Raw genomic sequence first — 26,460 nt, 5'->3', positions numbered from 1 at the left:
GCATGGCAGTTAGATTTTGGGGTATATTCATTTGTTTGTTGGCATGGCTACCATATTCCCCTTTCCACTGGCATGGTGAAGCTCCCAGTTGTATCATCTAAAGAATGTTTTCATGAAGGCCCGCTCTACACCTTCCACTTTAAATGAAAGAGCAAAGAAACAAGAGTACTTCAATCCACCCTGCACAGCATCCCTAAGCCCAATGCTCAACTTTTGAATATTTACCTTGATGTTACACCAAATATTATGGTGCTGCATTTAAAAAAACAGACATCATTCTATGCTTGTGTTTAAATTAGTTATATTTCATTGAATGACGCTCTCGCACTTGAAGACAACTTGATTTATTCTCTGGTTATTTTTATTCAACCGCCACAATAAGATAAAAACTATATTCTCCGAATGTAAGAGCTAGATAGACACTCACGATGAATGAAATAAAAACTACATTCCCTGGATGTAAGAGCTAGACAGACAAATGGGAAGTTCAGGGTCACACAGTGAGAAACATTTTCACCTCTGCATTTCAGTCTTAGTGTGTGTGTTGGTTGTTATTACTAGATGGGTAAATACTTTTGCCAAGGCTGAAGTATACTCCAAAAAGGAATTTTCTGGAAGAGTAAACAAAAAACATTCAAGCAGGGTTGATAAAAAAGAGTGGGCTGATGACAGGGGCCCAGGTAGGCTAGATTGCCAATTCACTGTGCGAGAGCTCCATAATGGCCCATGGTGGCTCTTTATTATCTTTATTATCATCAATACTCTTTATTATCATCGCTCATGCGCACACCCAGAAAGAGAGAGAAAGAGTGAGGAAGGAGAGGAACTTTTGATTGCATAAATTACTAACCTCTCAATATATAATTCTTTTTAGGGTTCTTACTAATTCACAAATCACTTTACTGCAGAAACAAAGTAGAGGAAATAACAAAGAACACTCTACTCTGATTTGATTAGAAAATTAGGCTGAACTGGTATATTTGTAGATTTGTGTCTACAAAATTTCTCTGTCCTTAAATAACTTTGCATTTTTCCTCTCCCTTCCCCCAAAGATAACACTAGTCTGCTAGCAAGCACTGGTGAATTTGGGGACAGGCTTCTAGAGGAGGTGTGGCACTATACTTGGAGAAAACAAACCAGTCAAACCATGAATGCCCAGCAGAAAACAAACTAGACAAGAAAGCCCTCTTCTTTACAAGAATGTACGAGTTCTTAGCTGGTCATGTCATTTTTATAGAACACTAATGTCTACATTCTAGATAGGTCTTTCTCCTGTGTCTTTATTGGATAACGTGATGCAGAAGAAAATGTATGATTTGCTTCCCCAGACAGTCTTTCTTACATAAAAAGAAAGGGAAAAAAAGAGATATCTTCCACTTACCTAAAAGGTCTGAAACTTTAAATTCTATTACCCATCAAGTTGGCTGGAATAACTATAGAGTTTCAAAAAGATCATTAGGCAAAACACAGACACAGAAACATATTAGGAAAAAGCTTTTTTCTCTCTCTCACTGAAAATGTACACTGCCAAAGAATCAGAGGTCTATCCAGGGCAGTGATGCACAAGGATGTGCTCCTCCTCCCCCAGACATCTTCCCCCATCCTCTTCTAGTGTCTTAAGGTTTCATTCTCAACAGAGAGAGGTAATATGTGTCTCTATATATTTTACATTCTGCAAAACTTTAAAGATACCTGAAAGAAAGGGCGCTACAATGTGTAACTTCACCTTGAACAGTCACATAACCTTGAGTCTTTCTGCCATGTCCAGACACTCAAAATACCCTACTAAGGAAATTAATGTTGCATTATTAAACTGATACATTTAAGCAACTTTTACTCACCTGGTAATGGTAAGTGCATCTTTTTATTTTTATTTTATTTTATTTTACTTTACTTTATTTTTGAGACAGGGTTTCTCTGTAACAGTTCTAGCTGTCCTGAAACTCTCTTTGTAGATCAGGTTGGCCTTGAACTTACAGAGATCTGCCTGCCTCTGCTTCCTGAGTGCTGGGATCAAAGGCATACGCCACCACAGCCAGCTAACATAGGTATGTATATCTTAAGATGCAAAGTACCCATGGCTTCATTCTTTGTTATAGTTGCTACTTATGCATGTAGAATCATGACCTTAATTTCTGGAAGACTCAGATTGTTTGGCACAATATTTGTTGATTACAGATAAATATCTGTTTGAAGATCCAGTGAAATGGTTGTGTGTCAAAGGGGGTGAGTTCAGAACTGTTTTGTACCTATAGCTTTTATTAGTGGAATTCTAAATTACTTCATTATCTTTCAGAGTTTGATGCTGAGTTCAGATATATTCTTTGGTATCCATTTATAGAAAAATCATCTTAAAACAAAGTTATGTGTTCCTTCATAAACAAACATTTCTTTAGTATAGAATATTTCTTTAGTACAGAAGACAGCTATATGCACAAAATGGAAGCTTCTATATTTTAGAGAACTATATACCAAAGGTCTATGAACAATGATTATATGTGTCATGTTGCCTTCAACTGGTAAAAAATATCCAGAAAACAATATTAAAAAAACCTGTATTTCTTCTTCAAAAGGAAAGATTACATATTGTATCCCCAGTAACATTCAAACACTCACACCAGCACTGATGTATATGCTACAGTGTCTCTCAAGTACAGCAGCCTGTACAGAAGTGAAATTCCTATTGCCGCTGCTGGCTGACAACTTGTACATACAAATCTTTGAATTAAAATGTTAATCAATTTTTCTTTTTTCTGAACAGCTGAAAACTGAAGCACGTATTTAACTTTTCGAAGTATCACCTAAGTCATTTACCATCTGGAATGGTCTTTAGAACAGTGTGTGTTTGTGTTTACAAAACTCCATGAACGGCTATTTCAGGATGAATGTGCCAGGCGATAAAGCGACCTTCTAGAATAAGGCAGTACTGACAGAGAAATAAACCGACAGAACAAACAAAACCACCCTCCATGGGGTAAACTCTTGGTACCTGAGCTCCACATGACTGTAGGCTAAGGCACACTAGAAACTAGAGCTCGTCCACCCGTGGCCTGCTCTTCTCAGCGGCCTCACAGGTACCTGATGCTCCCTGGAGATGAGGTCACATTTTCTCTCTGTCAAAGCATGATGCCCACCAATGCAGTTGTTGGCTTTGGTATCCATTTATACAAAAATCATCTTAAAACAAAGTTATGTGTTCCTTCATAAACAAACATTTCTTTAGTATAGAATATTTCTTTAGTGCAGAAGACAGCTATATGCACAAAATGGAAGCTTCTATATTTTAGAGAACTATATACCAAAGGTCTATGAACAATGATTATATGTGTTTCATATATGTGTTTCAATGATTTCAGGTATCTTTAAAGTTTTGCAGAATGTAAAATATATAGAGACACATATTACCTCTCTCTGTTGAGAATGAAACCTTAAGACACTAGAAGAGGATGGGGGAAGATGTCTGGGGGAGGAGGAGCACATCCTTGTGCGTCACTGCCCTGGATAGACCTCTGATTCTTTGGCAGTGTACATTTTCAGTGAGAGAGAGAGAAAAAAGTGCTATTTTCTTGATTGCAAAATACACAATTGATGAGTTTCATGGAAGCATCTTCCAAAAACAAATTTGCCCAAACAGTCTGTGCTTAGATTAACACAAGAAGCATTCGTCACCTGCAACTTGTGAAAACTCATTTTAAAGTAGTTTTTAAAATCACCTATTCCTCTGATGAAATACATCAGCTTCATCTGTTCCTTCCTGACCCAACGAAACCACATTGACTTCACATTCACAGGTTAAAATTCCTTTTTCAACGACCAAACCACTCCTTAGTGTTTGATCCAGCTTCCGAACAAGTTCGCAACAACTGGGACTAGCCAAACACATCAGTGTACTTTACAGAGAGTGACGTAGTCTCTCTCAGGAAGGTCAGAACGCACACAGGCAAGCACCAGCCCTGTTGTAGACAACAGAGTCACACAGAGTTTATTAACTTTTCAGGTGGATTATGCTTGTTATTAAACTAGAAACCAAATAAAGTCTCCATTTTTCTTAATTACTTTCACCATCACCATCTTACCAACGGCTGCAGAGAGGAGGAAGGGAGGTGTACGTCCCCGCCTCTGACTCTGCCATCTAAAACCTGCATTTGGTGCCTTTGTATTTTTGGAGATGCTCCTTTCTGAACTAATTATGACACCTTTACAATAGGGAGTTTAGATTTAATTACCAAACTTTTAAAACACCGCATTATATAGGTCAACTGAGGACGCACGCACCTTCCTCCCGAAACAAAGGGAGCAGGGTAATAGGATTTCAGATTTCATAGGAGAAACGGCAAAATCTGTTTTGAGACTGTCATTTACTGTAACACAAATCAATATTAAATGCTTTATGCAGGAAGCACACTTTCAGAAAATGGGCCCGAGAGCTTCCTGGGATCCAGCCCTAATTACTCCAGCAGGCTCTTGACGTTTGTCTCTCTCCTCAATTATTTACAGGGCAAAAAAAAAAAAAAAAGCCAAATGGCATTGCATTAGCTATATTAAATGCTATGTACTTGGTTTCTAACTTACTAATGGTACATAAAAATTACTAAGGTAAACGTTGCATAGAAACATGGCTTTTTTTTTCCCTTCTTCACCTGAAATGTGTGTATTTATAATTTATGGAGTTAAGTGTTGAATAGGCTGTCCTTCAGGCACCCAAATGCTGCATAATTTAAATAAGCGCATTAAATATATAACACATCTAAAAGGTAGCACATTGATTACGTTATAGAATTTCGTCGAACAGCTTCAGCATAGCACACGGGTGCGTGCAGCACACACACAAACACACACTCACAAGCCAAGCGAGCATCTCCCTCAAGTTCTTAAAACAATGATATGACAACATGTCATGGAGTCCAACAGTGGTGCTCTCAGTTGCTAGTGCCTAACCAGACCTGGCGATCTAAGCTAAGAGGGAATGGTGAGGGAGCCGCAAGGAGGTCTGAGTGCTGGGAAATGTCTGGCCTCTGCTGACAAGTCCTTTTTCCATGGACAAACACTAAGGTATGCTGTAGGTACAAGATAACATGGACCACACACACCGAAAGGAAGAAAGCTTTCAAGGTTGAATCAGATTGTTGGTACCAGGGCAGAAATACCCATCTGCCTGCAAGCAAACCCCTAAAAAGTTCAAACGCCACATCCATACCTGATTCTTTTGTGATCTGGAAGGGCATGCTAAGTGTTAACTACTAAAGGAGGCTAGTGTACCCACCGACACCTTCTGTTTCCACGGCGGTTAAATGCGCTTTTTGTGAACCCAGATAATTTTTTTAAATTAGTTTGGGAGGGATCGAACTATTGTATAGGCCCATCAACAAAGTACCTGGGGTCCCTGGAAAGCCGGCCATAATTTGTACGGCTACATGTCATCAGCTGTCCTTACCCAAGAGTGTGCTGAGGCCACTTTTGAGCAGAACTGAAAATCACTCTGTGGTAAACATATAAGATAGTTTAAAAAAAAAAAAAAGAGGGGAAAAGTAAATACAAAGTCACTTCTTTCTGCGCATCGAAATCTGTCCATTGTCCCTCCCTACATAAAAGCTACAGAAAAGATTAAAAGGGACATCAATGAATGCGGAGTGAACTTTGGCCACTTTTCTACCCAAAACACCAGCGTAAAAGTGGAAATCAGTAACCAGGTGAAGTGCCACACCGCACAAAGATCAGAGGCAAGGGGCGGGCGCGCAGGGCCCGAGGCGGAGAGAAGACGGTCCCGGCCCCCTCCGGCCACATTCGTCGAGCGCGCGGGAGCTGGAGGGGAGTCCCGCGGGGCGGGGCGGGGGGGTGCTGCGCGCCACTCCCGGGGACCCCAGAGTTACCGCCCGCAGGGCGAGGCCCTGGAGAGGTCGGAAAGCCATGCCATTAGCGGGTCCTGCCGCGGTCCCCCAAGCGTCGGCCAGCCGCTAGCCCTAGCTGGACCAGGGGAGCCTCGAGGCCGAAAGACCCTCCCCTCCTCGCCGGCCAGGAAGGGGCCGGCGGTCCTTTCCTGTCTAGTCGCTACCCCCCCTCCCCGCCCCGCGACTCTCTGTAACCCGATCGCCGCGATCTGCTCCCCGGGAAGCCGCCGCCCCGCGCGCAGCCCGGCTCTGCCCAGGCCAGCGCTATAGTTAGCAACCCCAGCAATTGCTCCCGGGGGCGGCGGGGTCGCCGCGCGCCCCTCCCCAGCCCGGCCCGGCGAGAGCCTCCGCGGTCCCCTCCTTTGGCGACCCTTCCCCGCGCCTTCTTACCTTGGCTTGCAGATACTGGGGGTAATAGTAGGTGGCGTACTGAGGGTACATCTGCTGTTTCCACACTTTGCCCATGAAGCTGGAAGGAAGCCTGCTGTGCAGGGTCGCCGACACTTTGGGGTTTCCAAGTCCCGATCTCTCCTGCCTCTCCCTTTCCGGAGGCGGCGGCGGCGGCTGCCTCGGCGGCTGCTGCTGCCGCTGCTCCACCTCCCAACCGGGACCAGACGACGTCCTCCTCCTCCTCCTCCACCTCCTCCTCCTTCTGATCTTCCTCCTCCTCCTTCTCCTCCTCCTCCTTCCAGGCAGACAGAAAGACACTGCAGAGCGCAGAGGACACCCCGGACAGGGCGCTCCCAAGGAGTTTCCTCTGGGAGCCCGACTGTGCCCGAGCTGCCAAGGGCTGGCGCGCTGGCCGCGCTGCGCTCCGGGAGCAGGCTGAGCCGAGCTAGGAGTGATCAATACAAGTGGAAAGTACGGCGGCGGCGGCGGCGGCGGCTGCGCTCGGTGCCAGGCGGCATCTGGGGTGGGTGCGCCCGACAACGAGAGGGGAGAGGGGCTGGCTGCCGAGGCCGCGGGGGAAGGGCGGTCGGGGGCGGGGCTTGGGCGCCGCCGAGCCCGGGACCCGCTGGAGGTGAGGGCTGACTTTTCCACCACTCCTCACCTCCCAGGCTCACAAGAAGACGCCCAGAATCCTTGGGAGCCGCGATCGCTTTGTGTCGGGGGTGGGAGTTGGTTTGGTGGACCCTGCTTAAGAACTGCCTAGAAGGCACCTCTGGCTTTTCCGAGTTTTTAATTTTCGTAAGGAAGAGGGGAGGTAAGGTGGCCGGGAGAGGAAATCATATTGATCTCTCACTTCCCTTAAATCCCCCGACCGGTTATTTTTCTTCCCCCACAAAGGAAAATGCTTCAATGCCGAACCACAAAGCTGGAGCCAGGACACCTGGGTTCTGTTCCACCCACACACCAGGTCACAGCGTTCATTTTCTAAGTGACCTTGGGAAGGTTAGTGTCCTTCAGTTTGGTTTTCCCAGATGTGAAATCATGCCCTTTGCGTAGAGAAGACCACACACACACACACACACACACACACACACACACGCACGCGCGCGCGCGCGCGCACACACACACACACACACACACACACACACACACCACACAACAAACGGCGGGTCATCCTAAGGGGAAGATACCGAAAAGAGACAGAATGTTATTACAGGACACAATATAGACATTCTCCCTGCCTTTTCTAATGCTGCCAGACAGTCTGTCAACTCCCACTCAGGAGCAAGGAAACTCCCTGAGTTTGGAATATTTTAAGGCCATTTTGAAAGTCACGCTGGCATATTGTTGCAGCGTGCTTCGGTGACACATAAAATCAATCTCTCTTTCTGCTTCTCTCCATCTCCTAATTGTCTCAGCTCTAGACAGCCCCAGACCAGCAGCGGTTCACTTCACTACATAACTGGATATAATTTAATGGAGTTAATTGGTCCCTGAAGTTGCCTGCAGAAGACTTTTATATTCTAGCTAAAAGAGAGACAATACGAAATGTACAACAGGATGGGGGGGGGGGGGAGAATGTCCCTAAGTTGGTGCCCTTGCACAGCTGATAAAAAGCAAAGAGGAAAACATTTATTGGACAGAACTCAGTTGCTTTGTTTTGTTCTGTATTTGGAGTCACTTCTCAGCACAAGTAAATCCAGCAGAACAGAGATGCATGCTTTTCTTCAATAGTCGGATCTTTATGTGATGACTTTGTAAGACGGACTTCGAAACTGATAAAACAGCGAGCTGGAGCCCTTATCTTTTGTATGATTTAGGAAAGTTTCTAGGTCATACTTTGTTTTGACAAAAGTAAAATAGATGTAGTTCATGTGAGCACAACCCCGACATGTCAGGAGGTAGCTCATGTACATCCTCATCCATCCTTATAAAATATCACAAGAAATTGAGTTTACTTCATTTCTGCCACATGCTGGGCACTGTGGAGATTAATGCCAACCTGCAGGTTAGGATGTTGCCCTGTCTAATGAGGTGAACGTTACTCATATTGTTTCAACATGAGAATGCTTTAGTTTGTAAGGTAAAAACTCCTGACCTGATGTGCTAGAAGCCCAGAAAGACTGGGAATAATGCTTTTGGAGGCGTGACTAGCTGGGGAGAATTAAGTTGAGAAAGAACTTAGTAGGTCTTGGTTTGCAAGACATAGGAAATTGCAGAAGTTAGACGGTTCTACTTACTATTTTCCCCCTCTTGGATAATGGAAATTCAGTCCATTTTCAAGAGTCCAAAAGCATACCCAGACTTAGATAGATGCTTGATTTATGACTGAGCCAGTATTTCAGGACAGTGGGCAAAAAAAAAATTAACTTTTCAATAAATGATTCTGGGTCAATTGGCTATCCACATGGAAAACAGGAAACCAAAGTCCTGGCTCACAATTATCAATGTCAGGGAGACTTCAGTTGCATTGAAGATTACTTGTAAAAACCAAAATCACAAAGCTGTTAGAAGACCATACAGAGGGGTAGCTACTCGGTCCTGATGTGGGGAAAGATTCATAAGGGAAAAGAGAGTGCAAGATTATTGAGATCCTTGGTTTGTAGAAGGAGCAAGAAAATGAGCTACAAAATAATTACTTTTACAAATAGCTACAAAAGGTTAATATGCATAGTATACAGAGAGCTACTCAAGATCAATGTGAAAAAGAGAAACAACTTATTAGAATAAAAGTTTTTTTTAAAAGAAAATATATATTCATAAGGTAATAACAACAAATGTTCAACCAACATATGAAAATATACTAACAGTCAATTAGTAATATGGTAATTACAATAAGATATCATTTTATTCTTTTTGACAGTCTGGCAAAAACAAAATAAGAACTATAAAAATAATAACAACTGGTGAAGGAGGGAGAAGGGAAATTATCAAGAGCATTGGGTATTGGAAGAATCATGAGATGTGCCAATAGAGAACGTAGTTTGCCATTATCCAACTTTATTTGCATGTATCCTATAACGCAGCTGCAGGTGCATACACATTTTAGGGTCTTCTACACACCAGGGGATATGCAAAGGAATATCCATACAACACTAAAAATAAATGTCCACCAGCCTTGCAGTGGTTTAAAAATTCTTGGTATATAGGCACAAGGTGACAGGAAACAACTACAATTAAAAGCATCAGTCCACATCATTTCAAGTTTAATACTGTGCTAAGAAGCAAGGAAAGTGGCTGGAGAGTTGGCTCAGTGGTGAAGAGTCCACATTATTCTTTTCAGAGAATCCAAATTTGGTTCCCAGAATCCAAGTTCTGGCTCCCAAACACCTGCAATTCTAACTCCAAGAGAAGCATCACCCTCTTCTGCCTCCATGGATTCCTGTACTCATGTGCTCATACACACACACACGCACGCACGCACACACACATTGATTTTTTTTAAATCTATTTTAAAAGAAGTAGCAAGTCAATAACATATAAAACACGATTCCACTTTTATGAGCTTCAAAAGCAAAATGAAAAACAGTATTAAGAAAAAGCATATAAATAATTTTTAAAGCATAAATAAAAACATAGGTAATAATAACATAGAATTTAGAACAATGATTCTCTTCACAAGGGCAGAAGGTTGGGAGTACTCAGGAAGGAACCAAAGATGACCTGGACTATAGAAGAATAGGAATATATTTTAGTGTATTCTTGCTGAGTGTTCCATAGACCTTCTGTGTGTGTGTATGTTTGTGTGTGTGTTTGTGCATATGTATGCATATGTGTGTGTGTGTGTGTGTGTGTGTATATATATGCGCCACATCTCACCCTAATACATTTCTAAAGCAGAAATATCATTGCTTCCAAACAAATGCAAAGGCGCCAACAATAGACTAGTAATCTTTCTTTTCCTAACATCTACTTTGGACTTACATTATTTTGTCAAACTTGCATGCGTGCAGGTTTACACACACACACACACACACACACACACACACACACACACACACACCACTTTTATTTCCCTGGAATAATTTAAAGGCTATCTCTAACACCAGCAGTTCATGGGTAATTTTAAGACTCACCCATTAACAAATAAGAATAGTCTCTAATTTTATCACAGCTAATACATTTAGCAAAAATTTGTTAACAGCAGTTAATTCCCACTGACTGCTCATTTTTCCTCCGCTGTCAAAAATCCCCTTATTTAAGTCTCAGTGAAATGATGGCGCATATTAAATTTGGTTTATATGCTCCTAAGCATCTTAACATCTAAAACCTCACCCCAATCAGTTTTTAAATGGATGGTTATTTGTTGAAGGATTTAGAACACTTGTCCCATAGAATTTTTCACCTGACTGACTGCAACATCACAGTCGTATTTTAAGTGATGGTTGAGCTCTGAAAGTTTGACTAGATGCAGATTCCCTTTGGGAGAACTAACAAGTTCCCACTAACTAATTAACTAATCAACTAACTAACTAACTAACTAACTAACTGGGTGTGTGCCCAGAGTGACAATCAAAGATGTGAGGACTGATTGTTTCATTCTTAGTGACGGTATTTACGCTTATTAGAAGCACGGTTGCTATCAGCCTGACTCACTCATTGTAAAGATCCCCATCCACCATCCATGGGCTAGTTTAATATTCAGACGTTAACCAAACACAGTATTTCACTAGGAGCAGAAACTTGGGATGTTCTAATTGTAGCATTCTGCCTGTACTTATTTGGAAAGTGTCTATGGAGTTCTTTCTTCAATTCTTTGGTTAACTTAAATATTTTTTCCTTCATTTGAGAAGTTCAAAACTGTTTTTGTTTTTGTTTCCATAGGAAAATCTAAAGATCATCATTTTGAACATCTTGATTTCATGGACTTTATTATTTGGGTGGCTTCAGTCCTTGGCCATCATTTTTGTAGATGCTCCCATCTTTGTTCAATGGGAGCCCATTGAAATAGCTCCTAGTCACATTTACTGGACCCAAATAGTCTTTCATAGTTGCTGTTGTGTTGTGTTTTTCCTTTTCTTTTCTTTTTAGCATATTAAGGTTGTTCCATTAATATTTCATTTTGTTCAGATTTTAAGTGGTCATTTGTGAAGAAAATCATGCCTTGCTTTCAAATAATTTCTAAGTCATATTGCTTTTAAAAAATAAATTACAACAATAACAAAGTATTTAAAATATATTCTGTGTGCTTACCACATTTGGAGAAAAGAGCTCATGAAAGTTTTCAGATGAAACTTGGTGTCTAGATGACTTCTGGAAGGAACTAACTAAGCAACGGAGTGCTTTTCCCTGTGGGTTTGTGTTTAGTCCATGTTGAAGAAGCGTTTTCTATGAGCAAGACACTAGGAAGACAGTGTAATTGGCCTGTGCTTCATGAGACTTGGGGTCAAGGTTAGTGACAGAGTTGAGATAGTGGCAAAGCTCAGTTAAAATCTACAAAGAAAGCAAGAGAATCAGGAGGAGGCTGGGACCTGGGTTAGGACCCATGGAGGAAAAGTCCCACAGGGGTATCTAGTAAGGATGGATCAGCAGCAAGGGTTTAAATGGGTGCAAAGTTGAAGGTTGCATTTCTGCATAAGACAACCTGGAGGCAGAAACTGGGTTTTCTGGGCTCTTCAAATTAGCTTCATTTATAAACAAAGGTAAACATTTTTATTATAGTAAATCATAAGCAGACTAAACAAATTATTTTGATTAATGCCTCTTTTTCTGATGCCATTTGTCTGAGAGTATCGAAATAAGTGACAGATAAAATTAGCCATTTTGCTGCAAAAAGCTCCTGTGCTCAGGCATTAGCAGGCTATGCATGGGGTTTCGACTCACGAGAAAAAAACTTTATGCAAAAAGTAGAAACTGCTCTTTGATTGGTTGTCTTCCTTCCATACTCCGTGATGAGATATGTTTGCAAAACACTTAAAAAGAAATACCATGAAGTTTCTACATGACAGAAGTCTGCCTGCCACATACAGATGCCAGGTCTTAGAGGGCTGGACAAACAAGAATGCAGATCAAAGGAAGCAATGTCCTGAATCAATGATGGGCTTTCGTCATGAACGGGGAATTTTGTTTTGTTTATTTGGTTTCACAGCCTTTAAGGAAGGTTGTCTGTATATCTTCTGGTCTGATGTTTGCGCATGCTTGTACTCCGACTTACTTTGTGGAGTCCTGAGTTAGACATGGCAAACCTTGAGTGTAACCAGGGGCAATTTCCTGTGCCTACAGTCTTAGCACTTTAGACTTGAGGGCAGGAGGATGGCAGTATTGAGGCCACTTACGCTACACAACAAGACTTTGTCTCAAAACAAAACTCCTGCCAAAACTAAATGGCAAAAGATTGCCCTGAACACTGTGTGCTCTTGCTAAAGAAGAGGGGTTTGTTTATAAATACTGATGTCCATTTTAGAAGATCATGAAGAGGAATATAAGACTTCTTACTGTGGTCATGCCTCACCAGATTCTGAGATGCACTGAGCGTCCTGACTTTTTAGCACAACTCCCGACAAGTGTCTTCACGAGCCCTTCCCTTTCTAAGACTGCACAGTTATTTTTGTCTTCAAGTTCTCCTTTCCCATCCATTCCGGCTTCTTCCAGCCTTCTTACTGTACAACCAACCAGCTCTGGACTTCTGGGCACCTTCAGTATTCTTCACCTGGCTCACCTTCACTGTTCTTCACCTTGGGCTCCTTCAGACTTTCTTCAAGTTGGGTGTGGTCCACAGCATCCAGTGTGAGCTGTTCTCTGAACCTGAATCATATGAACCTACCTAGAAGATAGGGATATGATTGATTGAAACAGAGCAGACATGGAGTTAAAGCTGGAGGATTCTGGGCAAAAAAGATTAGGCTGTGTGCATGTTATATACTCCTGTAAGTATAACCAAAGATTACAAATAGCTCATCATGACTTAGAATGGAAAGCATATTGCACCATGGTTTGAATGTTTCTCAGATTCGTGTGTTGAAACTTAATTCCATTTATGATGGTGTAACGAGTTTGAATCCTTAGAATGCAATAAAAATCATAAGGGCTATATCCTAATTGTAGTAATTACCAGCCGCTGTTTGATAATTGCTTCCTGAGTTCAGCCACTCAACATGCATCCCTTCAGATGGTTTTGGAGGGCCAGGGATTTAGGGGTGTGCCTTAGCTGGTTCAGAGTCACTTGTGAGCTTAAGCAGATCTCTTGGAGAACTTGCCTGAAAGCTTGCCTGGAGCCTACGTATCCAGTTCCAGGCTGTTCGTTGATAGCCTGTTTAGCGTGTGTATATCTGTGGAAATACTCATGACAGGATAGCTAACTGCTTCAAAAGCGAATGACAGACAGGGCAGGGGACTAAGTACATGGTTCACCAAGACAAGCTGTGGTGTCTCTGATAGCCTCATCTCAGAAGTGAAATGCATGCGATTCTGCCTTATTCTAGGAGGAACACCATGGTGATGGACTGACTACACATGGAGGAGGTAGCACATTAGATGTTGTGTTGCAGGTTGATCACCTCAGCAATGTGTACTAAGCTTGTTTCTATTATTTAACTGCTCTGTGCACTCTAACCGTTCATATAGTAAACACCGTATGTCACATGGGTGCTAACTCCAAAGGTTACTCGTTAGGCAGTTGTTCCCCCATTCCCCTCTTCTCCTCGCCTCTGGAAGCCAGCAGTCTGCTTTCCCTTTTTGATTTACTAATTGTGAATATTTCTTTTAAACACAGCCATATATCACATGACCTTCGTGCCAGTCTCCTTGCACTTGGCATTCTGCTTTGCTGATTCATCCACAATAGAGGGCCGGTGCTTTATTCCTTTTAATGGCTGAATAGAATTCTGCTACATATACACACATATATCGCATTTGGTCTGTGCGTTCGTCTACTGATGGATATTTAAGTTGGTTGCATCACTGGCCACTGTGAACAGTGCATATGCACTTGCTCTTCGTTATTTGTGTTACAGTCATCCTGATTTTGAGATACCAGTAGACATCCTAGTGACTGTGGATAGTAGGCATTGGCATCTGTGAGCCTCCGTTTAAGAGGAAAGAACAGAGATGGACCTAGACTTGGGAGTCAGTCGTGGTGTATGAGTTGTAGTAAAAATGAAGGTGTATGAGTTGTAGTAAAAATGAAGAGAGAGGATGGGATCGTCTCAGGAGAGAATGCGCACACACAAAGCAATGGGTCAGAGGAAGAAGTGGAGTTGCAGTGTTTATAGTATACAAGAATTAAGTTAAACATCTATGTATGGTATTTAACATCAAATGATCACATAAGGCAGAGATCCTCAATTGCCATTGACCTCTAGACCTTGTAGAACAATGTTTTCCTTAAATACACACACACACACACACACACACACACACATACAATTTTGTTATCAAGAAATCTCTCCCTTCTAGGTACTCAGAATGTAATTTATGGCATAAAGAACACACCTTCATCCCTGTAGAACATGGATAATATTTAGTCTATGCCCCATGAGATAAGTAACTCCTTAAACATCTTTTCTATTGACTAAATAACCCAGGATGTTCATCTTTTAATATTTTCTAATAGTGCGATGTGTTCTCTAGGTCTTCTGTAATGGATTGCCTTGTGATTCAGTGGGAGACTCCGAGGTATCGAATGGGTTCCGTCATCTCATCTGCTCTGCCAAGGTCCTGTAGTCTACCTTCCTTTGAAGGACTACCATGTGATACTGCTATTTAGAAAGGGAGTAAGACGAATTCCTATTGATGCATGAGTATCTTTGACTTGTTCCACCATGACCTCAAGTCCATTTATTTGCCTTTATATCTGTTTTATCATTCCTCCTACTGTGTCAGTAGGGACTATTTTAAATTCTGAACATAAGTTAATGCTTCCTTCTCATTTTTTCTATTAAAATGCTTTGTTTCACACATATCTCTATAAACACTTTAAAATTTCTCCTTGTATTTTTAAGTGTTAATAATAATCATGTCATATTTTCTATCTTCCCAGAACTGAGAATTTTCCCAATTTCATTTTGTCCCTAAAAGGAGACATTGAACAACACTGGGGATCTAAAATTCACCCTACTGTGGTGGCTTTCAATTAGATTGCCACTAAGCTGTTCCCCTGCACTTTGGGGGATATTATTCTCCATCAAATTATGTTCCGAGGATTGCATGAACCTTTCTATGTCTGTAACCCTCTCCCTCTAATGGATATTGGAGCATAAGCAAGACTGTAAATCTGTCTAGAGAGCTAAATTCCATCTCATATAAATGTCAATTGTTTCCATTTCCTGCATGCATGATGGAGAATGCAGTGATTGTAAACCATCCACCCCTTTTCAGGACTTTCTGCACTTGGTATATGCTGTGATTGACACACCCGTGATAACGAAATGCAAGTAATCCCGCGCTGTCAAGACGCTTGTGATGACGCTTTCTGGATATGGACAACGCTTGGCTTAAGGGGGAGGAAACCTAACCTAGCACTCGGAAGGACAGCCCTGTATCCTGGTGCTTAGAACGAAGTAAGTTAGATGCCTAGCTAATAGAACTGTGGGGTTATAGTGTATACACTGCATGGTGATTGGGATATCCCCACTTTTTGAAAGGCTGTCCTTTTCTGTTCTGAGAGGAAAGAGCCAGCACCTCTTTGTGCTGTGTAGGAAGACTAGAGTGGCCGTACATTTCTGGGTTGCTAGCTTATTTGGTCACTTACTAAGCCCATGGGTAACTGGAGCTGGCAGAGAATAGACAAAGTATGCCTATCCATTTCCGACTCTGTCATTTTCTTGTTGGTTCACGTTTGACTTTCTTGTCTTACAGTTGGTGTGTCTCACATGATGTCAGCCACTTACAGAACGTTATCTCACTTAATCCCCACAATCTCCCTGCTATGTAGGTTACTAGGTTTGAATTGGCAGACGACGGGACAGCTCTGTGTAAGGTTACATCTAAGATTACACCTCGCCAAAGCTTCAGGGTAGAGAAATCAGGACTGGAATCAAATTTATACTCAATGCCTAATGCCTTATTTCACTGTAAACAAAGAGTAAACAAAGACATGACTTTTCGGTTTAATTTCATAATTAGTTTCAAAGTTAGTAAGTGCACTTCTATAACATTGTCTTTCTAGCCATCCTTAACCTTAGGAAGCTTCTACTGATTTAGATTGCTGTAGCAATAAAAAATACACCATTTCACCTTCAGGTTCCATAATTCTCATGTAATATTCCTTTTATTGTGTCTTTCCTTTTCTCTTCCCTCCCTCCTTCCCTCTCTCCCTCCCTCCCTTCTTCCCTCCCTCGCTCCCTTCCTCCCTCCCTCTCTTCCTTCCTTCCACATTTATTTATTTACATGCTACTGGGATCAAAGTCAAATGCAAACACTACTGCCAAACCAAGCTTCCAGCCCAGCCCATATCGTTTTTTAAATGTGCTTGTCCCACATGGTAGAGGTTTTACAGTTGTCCTTTTAGAAATGGTGCAATAGATACGCTTGCTAAATGTTCAGTCATTGAAAAATATCTCAAATATATCAGTGACATTTAAATAGCAAGAGTATACCTGGCTTTTGAAAATTAGCATATAGTCAAAGAAAGAAAGCAAAGGAAAGGCTAATTTTTTTTCAAAGAAAACAAATTTCCTTAAAAAGCAACCTTTTCCGTGGATCTTCAGAAGGTTCACTTTCTCAAAGTGAAGAGCTGCTCTCACAAGCATGTGAATATCTTCAGCCCTTTGTAGTATGACCATGGCTGCTACAATGCCTGTGCCAAACAATGCTAGTCATAAATTCTAGGGGGCGTTCAGTTACAGAAGGCCACAGGAGTGAAGACCGTGTTACTTTACAGATTCTGGTGGCTAGCGAGATTTCAGAAGGGCTTTCTCTCATCCACTGGCGTGTGTCCTAGTCCAGACACTGCTGGAATTATGGTTTCCTCAGAAGTCAGGCGTGTGTGCAGTCATCTGTTCTAGTCCCTCTGAGGCCACACCCCAGCCGGGCCAGACAGATGAGACTATATTTAACAAGATGCAGAGCCTGGGAGTGTCCCTTATTCGCTCAGCAACTCCATTTCAGAACCTACCCACACATCTGCGTTACTTTTTCCTCTATGAATGGAGAAGCTCTGCACATCTCTTAAAACTTTGTGTCTAATCCTAATTTAAATGTAAAGAAATAGTAAGTAGAGATTAAAGAGACAAATATATTTCCTATTTTCTGTGGCATTAGATATCCTAGCATGATGTCAAGTCATAACATTATAGCATATAATATCAATACTTTCTATGAATAGTCTCAAGTTTTATTTTTATTATTTATTTATTTATTTATTTATTTATTTATTTATTTATTTATTTTTTGGTTTTTCGAGACAGAGTTTCTCTGTGGCTTTGGAGCCTGTCCTGGAACTAGCTCTTGTAGACCAGGCTGGCCTCGAACTCACAGAGATCTGTCTGCCTCTGCCTCCCGAGTGCTGGGATTAAAGGCGTGCGCCACCACCGCCCGGCTAGTCTCAAATTTTAAAAGTGTAAATACAGATGTTAAGTGTCTGGAGACATTTGACTAGAAAGAAATGATGTTTAAGAGGCTTTACTCATCCAAATGACTTCTTTCTTGCTCCAGTGGAATTAGCTTACATCTAAGGTACACAGCAGTGACAACCCCCCACCCCTTCCACACACAGAGTTCAGTTTTATTGTTGTCGTCAGGTTAGACAGCTTTAAAGAGAAAACAAACCACTACCTATCGTTCTGTTCATTTTCTGCTAATTGCTTCCCATCAGCTTTTATTTTAGTTCCTTCAAACATAAGAAAGTCAGGCAGGAGAGATAGCTTAGTCAATAAAGTGTTTGTCTTGCAAGCATGAGGATCAGAGTTCGATCCTCAGAACCCTTTGTTTTGTTTTCTGTTGTTGCTTGTTTGTTTGTCTTTAAGCCAACTGCGGTGGTTGAAGCTTATAATCCTGACATGGAAAAGCATGAGAAATGACAGCCTAAGCTGTCTGGTGATCTCTACATGTATACATGCACACACACACATGTGCATGGATCCTAGACGGAGAGACAGAACAATAGGTAGGTAGGTAGGTAGGTAGGTAGGTAGGTAGGTGGGTAGGTAGGTAGGTAGATACATACATACATACATGCACACATACATACATATATACATAGATGCTTAGATAGGTGATAGATGGATGGATAGATATGTATTGATAGACAGACACATAGATAAAAGATAATCAGAAAGCTGAAAATTGGAAGAGGCTTGAAAAGATGAAGAGCAGTCAAGGACAGAAGTGGTGATTTAACCCCTACCCGATGAGTGTCCCTTCGCTGTCATCAGCCTGTTCATAGCCCTCACTTCTCTAGGAGGCTCTCCCCAGACCCGCCTTTTCACAGCACCTGGCACCAATTGTGTTCATTTAGCCCAGTCCCCTTAGTAAATCAGCCTACAAAACAGATTCTTTTCCGCCAGTATCAGCATTCTGACAGGACTGGTTTCCTCATTTCTTTTTCCTCATCAAGTTTCTGTCTTAAAGACCGTGAACAAAAATGTAGACATTCCCTTCATCCCTGCCTTCCCGTCTGCTTGTTTCTGTGCTGAAACGGATATGCAGCCACAGGTACTAGATAAGAAACGTCGATGCGATCGAAGCGTTCTGCACATGATTAATTTTGTTGCGAGCCAAACAGAATCTGTTTTCTGGGCTCTTCTGGCAGCCACAGTCGGAAGCTCTCCCTGCTCTGAAGTCATTTGTTTCTGTGTAATAAAGTATGTCTTTGTCGGAACAATTGGTTTCTCCATTCATGCCACAGCACCTTCTGAGATTTCCAGAATGATATCCCTGTTCTAGGAAAGAGTGCCACTCAACTTGTCTTGTTCATGTCCCTTGACTTATGAAATTATTAAATCAGTCATACCTTAGGTCGCATTCTCTAGCCAGTTTTTGAGAGGAGACATTAGTGAGATAAAGCAAAGATGACACATAAGAGATGAAAACAACACAGACAAGAGTAAATCTCTCTCAGTACGCTCTGGTAGACTATCTACAGACTCCCCAAGGGCACTGAAGTCTTGTATTTTATGAGTATCCGGGAGCCAGATGATCTGCAAATACTACTAATTGGTTAATAGGTCTGCAGACTCAGGAAATTTAATGCAAGATGAATTTGCTGATCACATGAAGCTATAGCACAGTCTCTTGACAGTGCATATACACCTGCTTTTGGTCGGTTCGGGTCTGGAGTCAGAATTATGCTGGCTCTTTGCTTAGTTACTTAATTTTTCTGGCTTTATTGAGGTGCTATAGACAAATAACAGTGACATGCATCTTCGGTGTGACGTGTGACTTTTTGATCTATCTTCCTTGTGAAATGATCGCCACAATTGTGCTAGTTAGAACACTTATTGCTGCAGCCATTACCTTTATGTTGTTATTATGGAGTCTACACCGAACTGCTGGGTGGTCACAAGGTAAAGCTACTTAACCGTAGAATGAACAATTAAAAAAAAACCCAGAGACAGGTATTGGGGTTCAACCTGAAGCTCAGAAAAGAAAAGCAGCCAAGTCACTAGAGAGCTCTTACCTCTTTGAAATCTTCAGACTGAAAGAGAATGAGTTTCTGTCTCATCCCACCTTATATTCCTCTCTAGTGCTGGGATTAGAGATGTGTACCACCACTGTCCAGCCTCTATGGCTAACTAGTATGGCTGCTGGGATTAAAGGTGTGTGCCACCACTGCCTGGCCTGTATGGCTGACTAGTGTGGTTGCTTTACCCTGACCTCAGACAAGCTTTATTTATACAAACATAAATTATATAACACTATAACTCTCCTTCTTGTCTAAAATAAAAAAGAAGACTTTAACTAATATAAGTAAACTTTACACAATAAGTCCAATAACTATATATAATATATGAAGGCAATAAATACATCAGCAATGTCTAGTCCTTTTGTAGACAGAGACTGCTCATTTGTTTCCCAGATGCCCAGACCGGAATAATAACACAGAAACTATATTAATTACAACACTGTTTGGCCAATGACTCAAGCATATTTCTAGCTAGCTCTTACTTAAATCTCAATGCTGTGGTTTATCAGGTAAAGTTCCAGGCGTTTTTATCCTTCGGCAGCTACATGGCATCTCTTTGACTCTGCCTACTTCCTCTTTATTCCTCTGTTCAGATTTCCCACCTGGCTTTACTCTTTACTAAGCCATTGGCTGAAACATTTAAAACTAGTAGTTGCTTTTTAAAAGTAGATTCAATAATCTACCTTTTTCTTATCATATTTATATTTCCCCTTTTTCCTTTTCAGAGTAAATTCAATAATCTACTGTTTTATTCTATCACTTAACCTCCATTGTGCCTCAGTTTCCTCACTACGAGATAAAGAGGATGATAATCCTTCCTATTCATAAGTTGTTAAATCCATTTTTATGTAAAAAATTCTTTGGAATAGTAACAAGACACTCTATGCTAGCTATGATAATTTTAAGAGGCTAGGTCTCAGCATGTGTCTGTCACCACTATCTTGGACATTAGTAAAAACTATGTTTGAAAATAACTGTCAAGAGAATAAGAAACATTTAAATGATATCTGTATTCCAGGTAGTATAGACAGCCTTGGGTCACGTGTGGACCAGCGGAATTTATCCTTTACTGGTCCAAGGTCCCATGTGAAGTGCAGTTACTATCCATGAAGAGTCTCAGAGGCTATTCTTATTCATTGAGGGAAAAGGGCTAGCCTAGTCTGATCAGAACTGTATAGGTCAGGATGGGTGATGGCTTTTCCATCTTCTAAACCAGCGATTCTCAACTTTTGGGTCATAATCTCTCTGGGCTCGAACAAACCTTTCACAGGGGTCCCCTAGGACCGTGAAAAACACAGATGTTCCATTATGATTCGTAACAGTAGCAAAATGACAGTTTTAAAGTGGTGTGGGAAGTCCTTCTGTGTATGTGTTGCTTTTATTGGTTAATAAAGAAGCTGCTTTTGGTCAATGGCTTAGCAGAATACAGCCAGGCTGGAAGAGATATACATAAAGAAAGAAGGCGGAGTCAGAGACGCCATGTGGCCCTTCTGGAGACAGACAATAGGGATGGAACTTTACCTGGTAAGCCACAGCCACGTGGTGATACACAGATTAATGGAGATGGGTTAGTTTAGGATAAAAGAGTTAGCCAAAAATATGCTTAAGTTATTGGCCAAGCAGTATTGCAATTGATACAGATTTCTGTGTGATTATTCCGGGAGTCTGTGTGGCCGAAAAATGAACAAGCAGCCTCAGACAACAAAAAAAAGTATCAACAAAAATAATTTTATGACTGGGGGTCACCACAACATGAGGAACTGCATTAAAGGGTCACGGCGTTAGGCAGGTTGAGAACCACTGCTCCAAACTTTCTTGAGCAAAAGCCAACGTGCATTCTGCCTGCCCTTTCACTGGTTACTCTCTACTCACTTTTGGGGTTTTGTCTGTGACCGTAACACTTTTAACAAGTTGCTAAGTTGAAAACTTCTTTGGATAACATGGGGCGGTCCACAAAAATCACTAGGACCTGGGCCGAAGAGATGGCTCAGTGTTTATAAACATAAACACTTGCAAAGGATCCAACTTCAGCTCCTGGTACCCACATACTGGTTGGTAACTATTTGTAGCTCCAATTCCCAGTGATCTGGTGCCGTTTTCTGGTTTTGAAGGCAGCAGACACACACATGGTGTTTAAAATACATGCAGGCTACCATACCCCTAAAATAAACATAATACGATCTCTTTAAAAAGATCACCGAGACTCTGAAAACGTCATCCTGTTCTTTATGTAACACCTAAGAACTGTTAAGTTTAAAAGACTGTGGCATATTTGAACACTTGCTTGATTATTTTTTAATCTATTACATAACTATTTACCAAATGCCCTATGTATAAGAATGTGGTAAATAAACTGACAGTTTGGTGTTAGACCCTCACCTCTTCACTATCAGTCCATCTACTCAGTTTCTCTGTTATCCCCGAAATCAACATTTGTGGCACTTTGGCATCTTTCACAGACCCCGGAAGAGGGCTGAAGAGCTTGAGTCCCCGCCCACAAAGCACAGCTCTGCCTGCTTGCTTCATCCTGCCAATGCTCCCCTTTGCGCTGTGTATTGCCTTTTAAAATCCTCTTTCTTTCCTTTTTCTTTTGTGTTTCAGGTTTGTGCTTTTCATTGGTGACATTCACCTTCAATGTGACCCCAAGTGTTGTGCTAAAAGTCTGCCTAGAGTTCCTAGTGGCAAGACAACTGTATTGCAGGGCGTGGAGAAAATCCACGGCCACAAGCTTCATCCAGCCAGGCGTTTACAGCGTCAGCAGTGGGTGCGGTGCTAATGAATCAGAGATATTACATTTTTGGAGAAATGAAGGGGAAGTCAACCAATCTGCACATGAGTCTATGCTAAGCGGGGTTCAAGCACCATCCCTGGTGAGCCACAAAGCTATGGAAAGTGGCTGGATTTGTGCACTCAGTGATAATAAGCAGTAATTCTAACAACCTACGAAATTTACAGTACGTTTGGCTAGGTCAGGAAAATGTTAACCTCCTCTAGACTGATACGTTACTATAATGAAACGCTGTATCTAATTACTTTAAGGAAATGCATATTGAATACAACTTTAAATAATGCAGAAAGCAGGAGTGTGAGCTGATCGATTAAGGAAATTGTGAGAATGGGGGATTTATTGATCCTGTATTTCCCTTAGGCACCATGGCTAAGCTTTCACTAATCTGTAGAACTATCTACCATGAACAACAGCAAGTGACTATCCATTTTTTTTTCAGTATGGTAGAGTATGTTTCTCTACTGGGGTAATTTGTACACCATGCGATATTTGGCATTTTCATTATCAAAGCTGGGTGCGACGGGGTCCTACTGCCACATAGTGCAAAGGTGGAGGATGCTGTAAGGGACTTAAAACATACAAGACAGTTTCCAACTATAAAGGTATAGTCCGTAAAAAAAAAAAAACATTGAAAGCGGAAAGCTAAGTAGTAGTGACTCTTTCCATGAAAGAGTCTAGAAAGAGCTAGAAAGAGCTAGAGACTTACTGTTTTCATCTTTGCGGTCACATGGCCTTCGGCAAGGACTCAGCCCCACTGCTGTAACTTGAGAGTGACCATTGACAGGAGTCTAGTTGGCAAATGGATGCAGCTGTTTCCCAGGAAGCTCTTTCTGTGGAAACAGCAAGTGTGTTGGATTTGAGCCTAGGCTGAGTCGCTAGACCCCTCCACAGTGGCTGTCGGTTGTGGATGTGCGTTAGAAAATCCTAGAAACATTTCAACATTGGCGTTGCCTGGATTCCATTCCTTCAAAACCCAACCTGCTTGGTCTGGGGTGGCCCTTCCTGTGCTGGCAACATTTAAAAGCTCCCAGGAGTTAAAGTGCGGAGCCAGGACCAAAGCCACCACTCTGAAAAAGGCAGTATTTGTATATTAGGAAGTTGACCCAGCACCTTAGACCCTTATCAGTAGTCAGCAGACCCTCCTGCGCTGGCTTGTGTCCCAGGCACTCTCCTGAAAGTCCCCAGGCCTGTGCTCTTTAATTAGCACTTACTGCTCTGAACTCTGGAGCTCTTGTTGAAAAGCAGGGCTTTTAGTATCAGGAACTCACCTGGCTCTCCTTCACGCCGCCCAGGGTGCTCTGCTTTTTCTCCCACTGTTTGCTCACCTCGAGCTCCCATGATTGGTCTTAATGCTCTTCTCTCCTCACAAATGTGCCCTGACTCTTTCTGAAAATAAGCAGTAGTCATGCCACAGTCTTGTTAGGACCCCTCTAGTGCTGATTGTTTTAGAAGGCCACCTAGTGATTGTACGCTTTATGAGAACCATTGTTGTGGAAATTAGCAATAAAAATGATTATTCATGAAACTGGAAGTTTTATTTTAAAATATCAACTCCCACTGAGCAATAACTTTCACAAAACATTTTTAAAATGGTAATTCTTTACTACAGAGCCTATCCCCATGATCCCCCGTGATAGGATCTTATTCATGTAGACCTAACGCACGCTGAGAAGAAAGCTATGAACGTCTCTAAAGTTAAAGCCTATTTAATAAGAACAAGTACGATAAACAACGACTTTCATTTTCTGTTACCAGGACACCGTTAGAGCTGAGAGGTGTGGTGATGAGACACTCGCTCACTGCCAGACACATCCAGCTAGTCTTGCCAGGAGACCGGTAGAGCGTAGCGCACAATCTGCAATTGACAAGAGCTTTAAGGGGGTCTATGTATAAAGAAAGGTATGGGCAGGAGCATAGGTTTTTCAAGTCTGCTGTCGCAATTCACAACGGAATTGATAGCTTACAACAAGAGAAATGCATCTTCTCCTTGCTTGCAAGCCAGAAGTTGAACGGAAGCTTCCGGGGACTGCACTACCTCTGGGGGCTCAAGGGGAAATCCTTTCCGGGTCTAGTAGCTGTTGGCATCACTGGACATCTTTGACTCATGACTGTATCTCTGCAGGCTCTTTCTTCCTGTTACCTTCTGCCCTGCCCACACCATCAGAGCGAATCTCCTTTAACCTTTTCCTTATAGCGACACTCATCATCGGCTTTAGGGCCCACCCAGCCATCTAAGAATTACCCCTTCATTTCAAGGTCCTTAGCTGAATCATCCTGCAAAGATCTTTTTTTTCCAAATATGGTGACTGTCGCAGTTTCTGTCTGGGGTTTGGATGTGGACATATCACTTTGGGGGCCACCATTCGATGCACTGTAGCATGCCTGGGGGAAACAGACAAATTCTAATAAGACTCTTTGGGATTCTCGTTACCACACCTAGTCCTGCAGAGAGAAGGGGAAGGAGCGCTTTGTGGAACCTAGAGCCAATCACTGTAGTGCGGGGCTGGGAAGGGAACACTCCCTGGAAACTAGAGCCCATCACTGCAGTCAGTACAGGACAGAAGGACCTCTCAGCAGTGTGACATCTGAAATAGAAGTTCAGTTAACTTGTACACTGGCATAGGGAGCCAGGGGGATAAATCCCCCACTTAATTCTCATCCTGCCCTCCGGGGCTTTTTTAGAACCTTCAGGGTCATCTTAGAACAGATGCTAGAGGAAAAGATGCTCACCGAGGCAGTCCAAAAGAATGGAGTATAAGGGAAGGGCTACCAGAAACTATTCTGTGCATCAGGCTACTGCCACTCCTGAAGAAGAGCAGGGAAGTGCTCAAATTAAGGGGTCAAACCAGGCTACATTCTCAAGCGCAGAAATAAGTTTAACTTTATTTTATATGTACAGAAACCAATGAGAAAAATCTCTCTCTCTTTTCCTATAATTTCAGAGCATTACACACTGGTACTAGGAAATACTAATTACCTCTGTGCTTTGGGGAAAGGACTATAAATGGAGTATAAACCGCCACAGCCCTTGCCATATATAGGACTAGAACCATTATCATAGAAGCTCTATCATCATTATTATAACCTTACTTCCTTTATTTGTGGTTCATTTATCTCCCAAAATGTATTTAGGTGGCTTATGAAGAAGAGATATATGTTAAGGACAGTGAGGTAGAATCAGAAAATCCAGACTGTGGAAATGACAAAGGAGCAAGTTATGTCAACCTCGAGGGCTAAATGACAGAGCCTCAGATTCTGTTTTGGCTAGTGTTTCCTTGCTGGCAACATTACGATAGCATAGCTTGCTCTGGCTCTTTCTAACACAGCCTTGCTTATCTAGCCATGAGACTCTGTGACACATGAATCCATAGGGCCCATCCTGTTCATTTAAGTCAGTTTCTATGATTAAGCAATATAAATTATTTGCAGCACTGACACCCATGGGAATAAAAATGAAAAGATTAAGGTGTTGTGTAGCATTACAATGAATTCCTTGGGCAACACAATACACACATCTACTCACTCCATATAGTGATCCCATGACAGACCAAAGTACAGATACCGCTAAGTCCAACCTTGATAAACCAATGAGTTTTATTGGGGTTACTCGCAGGAATATAATGGTTACTTAGAGGAGCAAAAATGACTAAAAGACATTTGCATCAACAAAGCCCACTCCAGCGTGAGTTCCAGCTTATAAAAGCTGGGGACCTAAACCACACTGCACAGCCTGCTGGCAGCTCAGTGGGTTAGGGTTGGAGAGTGTCTTTTCCAAGTGATTCAGTTGCCTAAACCTTCTCCAGGATGCTTGGGTAGTTTCTGATTATTCTAAG

The 26,460-nt window shown here is 41.9% G+C and overlaps 1 protein-coding gene and 1 long non-coding RNA gene across 9 annotated transcripts in view; one reads left to right on the top strand and one right to left on the bottom strand.

Annotated features, from left to right (window-relative positions):
* Rbms1 (RNA binding motif single stranded interacting protein 1) overlaps window positions 1-6,743 on the bottom strand; it is a 212,816-nt gene extending 206,073 nt beyond the window's left edge. The window contains exon 1 of one of the 5 annotated variants that reach the window (XM_038336649.1): window positions 6,279-6,743. In XM_038336649.1, coding sequence (XP_038192577.1) covers window positions 6,279-6,353 — 75 coding nt within the window. In that variant the 5' untranslated portion in view covers window positions 6,354-6,743. The remainder of the gene's footprint in view (window positions 1-6,278) is intronic. The other 4 variants (XM_038336648.1, XM_038336651.1, XM_038336654.1 and 1 more) reach the window with 4 other exon arrangements.
* The window catches only part of LOC119818840, a 37,884-nt gene continuing 17,937 nt past the window's right edge, over window positions 6,514-26,460 (top strand). Inside the window, exons 1-4 of one of the 4 annotated variants that reach the window (XR_005286192.1) lie at window positions 6,517-6,801; window positions 7,176-7,280; window positions 14,847-15,775; window positions 22,441-23,145. This is a non-coding gene — a long non-coding RNA (uncharacterized LOC119818840). Of the gene's footprint in view, window positions 6,802-7,175; window positions 7,281-14,846; window positions 16,316-22,440; window positions 23,146-26,460 lie in introns of those variants that run through there. The other 3 variants (XR_005286190.1, XR_005286191.1, XR_005286193.1) reach the window with 3 other exon arrangements.

This window comes from Arvicola amphibius, chromosome 7 (assembly GCF_903992535.2).
Source record: "Arvicola amphibius chromosome 7, mArvAmp1.2, whole genome shotgun sequence".
Taxonomy (NCBI): Eukaryota; Metazoa; Chordata; class Mammalia; order Rodentia; family Cricetidae; genus Arvicola; species Arvicola amphibius.
The sequence above is the reverse complement of the archived record's forward strand: the minus strand, read 5'-3'. Positions and strand labels throughout refer to the sequence as shown.